Here is an 8231-nt window from a genome sequence, read left to right on the forward strand (position 1 = left end):
TTTGAAAAAGAGAAAACTCTCCAACAATTCCTGCTTCAAGATGGGAAGTGGGGCAGCTGCCCAGCTTGCTGATGGACCCAAGTCTGATCCACTGAGTAAAAAAGAAGGGGGCAAAGGAGTTAACCCTTGAGACTCTGCACTATTTACACCGCACCTGGTCTGAACCAAATGTTTACATGAATTGGAGATTTGCAAATTGACAATGTGATACTAATAGAAAGAAACTTTTCTTATTCTATAAGTGAAGCGATAAACTTCAGGGTATATTTTAGGCGCTTTGGCACAGTCCAGTTTCTGCTGTGAAGAATACTCTGATTGTCTTAAAAGCATTCTCATGCTGGAGAAGGAAATAAGCAGCCCTAAGACAGAGCAGCACAGGGGATTGAGAACTGCCATCACAGCAAGCACAGGGGGAAGAAGAGGGCTGAATGCAAGAGAAGAGAGGGGAGTCATTTACACTACCTTCCAGTCCTGGCAGCTGTGACATCTTTCATCCATCCCACTGAGGCTGGAGTCGCTCTGGCTCCAGCATTGCCATGTTTTGACAAATGTAGCTTTCTCCATGGTGGAAGTTGGTGCCCAGGCAGGATCTGCAGTGAGGACTCATCTCCCCTGCAGCTCTGCATAGCTGGGAATCCAGGCTCCTCGCAGCTCAGGGCAGTGGTCAGATTGCTGGTGTCACTGTCTTCTCTAGCTCCCTCCTGTTACAGAGGTAAGAGTTGCAGTCTGTACCTATAGAGAGTTGAAGATTTCTCCCCAAGAGACTGACCATCTACAACAAATTACAGACTGGATAAAAGTTGTGGATGTTCAGTCCTGGGGCACCTGCTGTCCCTCCAATGGCCAAAGGTAGTTGAGGAGCTTCAGCAAGCCACACACCTCTCCCCAAAGCCATGCACACCTCCCAGACAGAGTAAGAAACCTGTCATTTTAACTGGATAGGCTGCCAAAAGCCTAACTAATAATTCACTGAGAGCCTACGCATAATGATGTCAGTTGGTCTTTGATGCTGGGCTGGCAAACTTGATCCTAGAAAGCACACTGGCATCAACCTTCACTGAAGCCAAAGGCCATCAGGGTGTCCACACAGCTCTGGAGAGCCTGCAGCTTGCTCTGCCCTATGCTGTCACATTGGCTATGGCCTGACAGAAACAAGGAGTATCTGCCCCTGCCTGCGGGTCATTTACTACACAGCCCTTTGGCAAGCAGGTAGCCAAGCCTCCTTTTGATCAAAGATGATCAGAGCCTGCTTTGCATCACTTGATCAACAAGAAGGAACGTGGCTGTTTTGGTGTATGCACATAGCAGTGCTGGAATCCTGCAATACTGAAGTAGGGACCTTCCCTCCACACTAGGTGGGCACCTCATGGCTCTTCTCTTTAACAGTCTACCATCACAAGCCTGCAAGGAATGCCAGGCTCAGTTCAGAGTTGTCCTGCTGCTGTCATGCAATTTTCACACGTTTCCCAGCTCATGATACCCACGGGCCCCAATTTGTTTCCCCGTTGCTTTAAAGAGGCCACCACCTACAGTGTCCCACAGGAGATGGAGCTAGGTACACCTTCAGCTCTGCCCTGCTCAGCAACTTAGGTGCTAAAACACCATCCTACAGGGAGCTGCTATCTCTGCTCACTATTTGCAGGAACAAGCTTTCTGCTAGAATTAGGTATCAAACACCTTCTAAGAAGCAGGTAAGAGGCTGGTGGCTTGGGTTTTATTATTCAACTTATCTATGGGATAGAACATCCATAATACCTCAGTACAAATATCCTTTCTGCCTACAAAGATCTGAGCATTCCTATATTTCCTTGTTAGCATGAAACAACTGCACTGGTATGAAATCATCTTGCACTAAGGCAGCTCCATTTTGTAAGGAGCAGAGTACTCTGGGATTGGAAACGATGGTAAAGAGCTGAGTGGTAAAACCCCTTTACTTGAAAGCAATGGAACCCGGATTGCAGTGCCCTGCTCCAGGAAATACTTGGGCAAAGCCCCAGCAATACAGCTTGATGCTTATGGGGAAAGCAATCTAGTCTCATAAGGGAAGGAAACTGAACCTTGGCCTCTCCTTTTCAAGCAGTGCTCAGCTGTTGAGTCTGCTTGTATCCACTTGTGCAAGTAAGGGAGAGGGACACAGAGCAGTGCCAAGCACTCTCAGGATGGCAAGTCCTCATCCTCCCGTCTTACCTGTATTGTGACTCTGGATAGGGCAGAGACATGAGGCACATGCTCAGCATTTCCTGCTGGCAGGACTCGGTGACACCCATATGCATTAACTCTGATACCTGCAAAATGAGGCGTGGGCTCGTGGACGCCAGCGAGACCTGTGAACACTGAACACGATGCTGTGCTTACGGCGTGAGAGCCACGTGAACATCTCAGTCCTCACCGATGTTTTTTCTGCTGTCAGTTGTCATTTCCCAGACCCCACCAGCTCTCTTCAAGCCACATACCCAGCAGCTGTGTGGGACTCTACCCCTGTGAGGATGGATGGATGGATGCAATTCTAAGGCAAAGGCCTTAAGTTATCCCATGAAGATGCAGTAATGAGATGAAGAAAGGTGCCTTCTGCTACATGTTTGCTGAGGAAAATGACTCATTCAGTTGCAGGGGTAGGCACAGCACATCTCTTCATATAAGGAGAATCCTTAATCCTATTGCAATTTTATTTATTTAACAAGTGATGGAAGAGATTGCAAGAGGAAAGTCAGCATGTTCTAAGGTGCCAGTTGGGTATTGTTTCTTCAAACTAGCCCCTTAACCCTGAAGACTTAGTTGCACTACAAAACCCAGAAATACAAGAGAACTGGGTGTAATGAACTGGACAACACACCAAAGGAGACCTCCTTACGCTGAGCTGCTACTCCACAGGAACAGAAACTGCCTTAACATAGCAGCTAGGTTTTGTTGTTCTGTCTTCAAAAACCTCACCCATGCAGTCCTTCATGCTCATTTGTCATGTTGTGTTTTAACAAGGTCCTGACTACTTCACTTTGTGCTGTCATTAAAACACTCACCTCCATCCTGTCATGGCCAGGAGCCTGGAATCAGCCTTGCAGTGCTGGGTTAGAAGACACTTCACTTGTGGTACCTGATGCTTCTAGGACACACATGGTGGAAAGGTAACATTGGCTCCAGGGGATGAGATGGAGGAAGCACATTAATCCAGCAGGTACTCAGGATCCCAAAGCAGATTTAAGGAGTGGGATCAGCAGCTCTAGACACGGAACCCTCAGCCTTGCTTCTGAGATAATGGTAAATAAAACAGGAGTGCTGCACAGTCACTGTTCAAATATCGCACAGAGCAGAGATGCCTGCTGAGATTAAGGTTACAAAGGACCTTCCCACAGTTAAGTAACAGGTGACTGTTTGGGCAAATGTTTGTTATGCCAGCCTAAAGGAAAAGGGAGCAGTCTCCCCTTCCTAAACTCTGCAAGGGAAGCAACTGTAAACAAGGAACAAGTGTAAATGAAAGGCAAGTCACTAGCACTTTATCTTAATATAAACTTAGATCAGCAACTTGCCATTGAGATGAACAGTAGATCAGTTAACAACAACAGAGTAACTTTGCACAGAGAAGCAGGAAGTGAGGCTGCAGGCAGTGCCACATGCACTTGTCCTACTTAGAATGGTAAATTCCAGATATGCCTCTCCATCAGGCAAACTCTACTCCCCACTCGGCTATAAAAAGCAAGATTGTTTGAACCAAAAAGCCAAGAAAGGAAGTGTCTGGGTGCTGCAGCAATGATTCCCTTGGATTGAGAGGGAAAAAGCACACAGCAGGGACAAGCAGAAAGAATGTATCTATAGATATGTACATATACCACAGTGCTGTAATTTTTGTATGTAGCAGTAATGTAAATAAATGTATGGTTTTTATAAGATACATATTATAAAAATCTATAAAGGCATATTTTTAGTAAAAACAATGCTCTACTTCTTTTGTAAATAGTTCTCTTCAGAATAAAACAGATCATTTATATGATACTGTCTCAGCTTTCACTGCTTATCGTGCCTAGCTGCCAAACAAGATCGTTTTTTGCACTGTCACTTAACCCCCAACAGCACCTTTAGTGCTTCATCATCCCAAGAAATTCAGCCACATAAAGCACGTGTGTGTGTTCAGAAGAGAACAGACCAGGAGTAAGGACGATTTGAAGCATTTGTATCTCCTGCTGCACAGGAAAAGAGGTGAGCTGGAAATCATCTCACCTTCCAGCCATTTGTGCCACTTACTGGCCTTTACATGGAGCAGATTCAAACTGGAACGAGTTAAGACACAAAGCAGACAGTGACACACCTCTAGCTTGCACCAGCTGCAGGGTCAGACCACCCAGACATCCTCAGGATTCCCCTCAACCTAGTCCTACCAGAACCGCACTGAGAAAAGTCACCTTCTCACAGCAGGTTTGCATCACCTCTCCAGAGTGAGGACCTGCCCTCGGCAGCCCATTCCTGCACGGAGGGAGGGCAGCAGGGCAAGGAATGCTGAGGGCTCAGCAAGCACAATGATGGCTGCAGAGTTCCTGTACAGATTAATTAAACACACATTAATTTCCTGGGAAAGTGAGGAGAGACTCCAGATGCTCTTTAATCGCCTCAGGGGCTGACCCCTGCTGCCTTGGAGGAGCTTTCAAAGCTCACTCAACACCTTTTGTTGAAGGGAAAGACAAAAGATTACAGCACAATCAGAGCGGCTCAGTTTCAGGAAGAAATCAGTTACCAGTTCCAGCTTATTCTTTCATTCACATTTGGAACTAAAATAGCAACTAAACATTTGAAAGCAACTAAACATTGCCAATTCCCCTCCCAGGGAATAAACAAACCTCTACATAGAGCAGCAGAGCTCACCCCTGGCTTGCCACCCTCCACCTCCAGGTGCTGGACAGCAGAGGAAACGGAGCCTCAAAAAAGATTTGGCAGCTTGTAACCTTTATTTTTAGTTTTTTAAAATTATTTAAAAAGCATAATTAGAAACTTTCATTACAGAAATAATCCTAGCAAACCAGTTAGACATTCCATTGCTCAACATTTAGGAAACTTCACATCAGCACCACTAGAGACACAGTCCCCACCCCTTCCAATTGAATAGTCGTGGCAAGAGCAGAGGCAATTGCTCCTCCACAGCCAGCTCCGGGGGGAAAAAAAAAAAATTTAAAAAAATGGAATTCCCACTTTAAGCCAGGAAGCTGAACACCTGGATTGGCAAAGTTCAAACTGTGGCCACAAAGACCTGGACTCAAAGAGGACCAGCTTTTCCATTAAGAGAACACTCCAGGCTTGGGTGCACCATTTCCTCATTTTATTGCATCATTTCCAGTAAATTCAGACATTTTCTTTACTTCTGCCTATATGAAGTTACTCCCTCCTAGATCTGCACACACGCTACCACCAGAGTCCCAAAGTAACACAGCTGGGCCCTTTCACCTGCAAGGGGCAACCATCACAGGACAGCTCCATGTCCCCCGGAGGCTCCGGGGACTGGCCCAGCTCCTCCCGGCACACACCACATTCGACATCAGAGAGCAGACAGGATGGACTGGTGGGACTTAAGCTGCCACTTCACAGCTGCTCAAGCCTTACAGTTATCAGAGCTCACTCCAGCAGTATCATCCCAGCTCACTCCTACTCTTGGGTTACCAATGCAAGATATGTGAAGAACAGAGACGGGTGAAGGCAGCTGGATACATCCTCCCAGCACCTGAACTGATTAAAAACCCATGTGTTACACATTCATTGTTTGCACTTCATAAAAAGTCTTTAAAGTGATTGATTGTGATGTGATTGTATGACTGGGGCTCTTAGCACAACCCGAAAACTCTAAAAAGATGCAGGCAAAATAAGTGACTAAAATTTAGCCTCTCCTGGGGGAAGGGGAGGAAGGGATAAAAGTGGGCCGATTCCCAGCTCACAGACATCAGTGAATCACATCCTAGCAAACTAAGGCCAGCAATTCATAGGGCCATTTAGTGACACACTGAGTATGTCCCCCTTCAAGGCCTTAAAGGAAGTCATACCCTCCCATGCCTTTTAGTCATTTTAAAAAGAAATTATATTTTAATAATATTTAGGCAATTATTCAGGTACTGAGCATGTCCTTTCAGCCCAGACATTTGATATTTTAGTTACACACACATACACTCTCCACCTTTAACTACACCTATTGAGGCTGAGGAACTGAGCCCTTGTTTTCCCAGAAAGGCCAACAAGGAAAACACAGCGAGCCCAGTTTGTTTCCAGGGGTGATCCTCCACCACCACATAACCCAAGCAAGCAAGCTTTCCATTTCTTTGCATTAAACAGCAGTCCTCCTTCCTAACAGAAGAATCCTGGGAATGATCCTGCAGCAGCTTTCATGTTCAGCTACCAACCCAGAACAGCTGGATTTATTTTCATGCCTTTTCTCTCTCAAAAACAAAAGCTTTGCCACCAAAATTCACATTCAAGTTCAGATCGCCTATTTGTGGACAGGGCAACGAGGAGAAGTTTAGGTTTTTTGGCAGAATCACATGATTTTTGTTCTTCTTAAAAGAAATGGACCCTCACATAGGACCCTGGCAAAACCAGAAGCAGAGGTCAAAGGAGTTACACTTTGCTTTAAAAAAAAAAAAAAAAAGTTTTATCCAAATAAATCCCACTTCTGCAGGTCAGTTTGTTTTCCAGTATCTTGATAGAAACTACAGGAGAGCACAGGTACAGCTGGGCTGCAGCACAAGGAGGTGAAACCCAAGGATCCAGCCACAAATCTGGATCATGGCAAAGTGAAATTCAAGGCCCCAGCAGCAGCACCAGCTGCCAGCCCAGGGGCTGGTGAAGTGAAACCCCAGGCTCCAGCAGCGACACCTGCAATCCTGGTACCTAGAAAAACACAGCCCGAGCCCCAGTAAAAGCCTGGGACTCCAGGTGAAGCCAGAGGCCCCAGGGGCACCAGTTGCCAGCCTGGAGCCCAAAAGAAATGAAGCCAGAGGCCCCAGGAAGCAGTTGCTGCCAGCCCGGGGCCAACTCCAATTAAGAACTTTGTACTATTTCTTTAAAAAGATGAATTCTGCAGTCCATGATTGGTTGACATTAAGAAGGCTGAAGCCAAAGAGACAACAGGGAGGCGAGGCTGGTTAAAGCAATATACATTATATACAAACTCTTGGGTAATTAGTCCACTTGGTAGGCAACGTCCTTCTTGTCTACAAGGCGCACTGGAATGAGCAGGGGAGGAGAGGGGGGCAAGATTCCATCCGATACCTTCTTGGCACTGAAGTGGTAAGGTGCCAGCGCCTCTTGATAGAAAGCATGGAGAAAAAATAATCTTTAAATAACGGCACAAAACTGAGAAAGTCCTCCCAAAGCCTGCCCCAGTGGAATTGCCCGAGTCTAGCTGGAGGGGCTGATCTGTCTGAGAGCAGAGTCTCTGCAGCAGGGAAAGGGCATTAGCAGCACCTCTTCTTCCTTTTACTGTTCTTCGTTAGCTTCACCACATCGTTCTGTTGCTGCTGTTGCTGCTTTGCTAAGTTTTCTTTCTTTGCTCGCAGGACTAACTCTGTAATGCAATTAAACATCTGCAAGAGAAACAAGAACGTTCAGACCACCCTGGAACTCGGGAGAGCTTCTGTGGGGTCTTCTGAAGCAACTCCACTTTTCCAGATTTCAGTAATGCTTCAGAGACCTTCCCCAACCCACTAGAGGCCAAGCAGAAATCCAATACCTTCCCAACCCACTCCCAAGCTAAATCAATAGCACCTCTATCCCCTTTTCCAAACCAGTAAATGAAACCAGGTGAGACTGGCAACTGAGGCCAGGAGTGAAGACTGGGCACTCCTGCCTCCTAGGAGCATTCCCCCCAGTGACAAGTCTTCCCTGAGGCCATGCCTAGTATGTGAGCACTGCAATGCTACTGAAAATGCAGCATGGGCTCCTTCATTTCGCTTCCCCAACTCTTCCAAACACAGCTGGATGTCTCTTTTTGACATTTCACCTACTCACTTGCAGCTCATACAAAACATTTCATCGTTCTTCCTCGATGGCAAGAACAGAATTTTTATTTTTTCCCACACCACTATCCCCAAATCATTATATCTGTATATCCTCTTTTGAATATTTTATTACCTCTTCCACGTTAATATTTTCTTTGGCGCTGGTCTCAAACAATTGGATCTCCATCTGCCCAGCAAATTTATAGGCATCTTCTGTTTCTACCACTTTTCGCTCTGGGTCATCATTCTTATTCCCCACTGAAA

At 46.1% G+C, this 8231-nt stretch overlaps 1 protein-coding gene across 1 annotated transcript in view; it reads right to left on the minus strand.

Moving 5' to 3' along the window:
* Positions 1-4915: 4915 nt before the first annotated feature.
* RAB35 (RAB35, member RAS oncogene family) overlaps positions 4916-8231 on the minus strand; it is a gene marked incomplete at its 5' end in the record, with an annotated part of 11737 nt that continues 8421 nt past the window's right edge. The window contains 2 exons of the mRNA XM_009078208.1: positions 4916-7553; positions 8101-8225. Coding sequence (XP_009076456.1) covers positions 7425-7553; positions 8101-8225 — 254 coding nt within the window. The remainder of the gene's footprint in view (positions 7554-8100; positions 8226-8231) is intronic.

This window comes from Acanthisitta chloris, unplaced genomic scaffold (genome assembly GCF_000695815.1).
Source record: "Acanthisitta chloris isolate BGI_N310 unplaced genomic scaffold, ASM69581v1 scaffold44057, whole genome shotgun sequence".
Taxonomy (NCBI): domain Eukaryota; kingdom Metazoa; phylum Chordata; class Aves; order Passeriformes; family Acanthisittidae; genus Acanthisitta; species Acanthisitta chloris.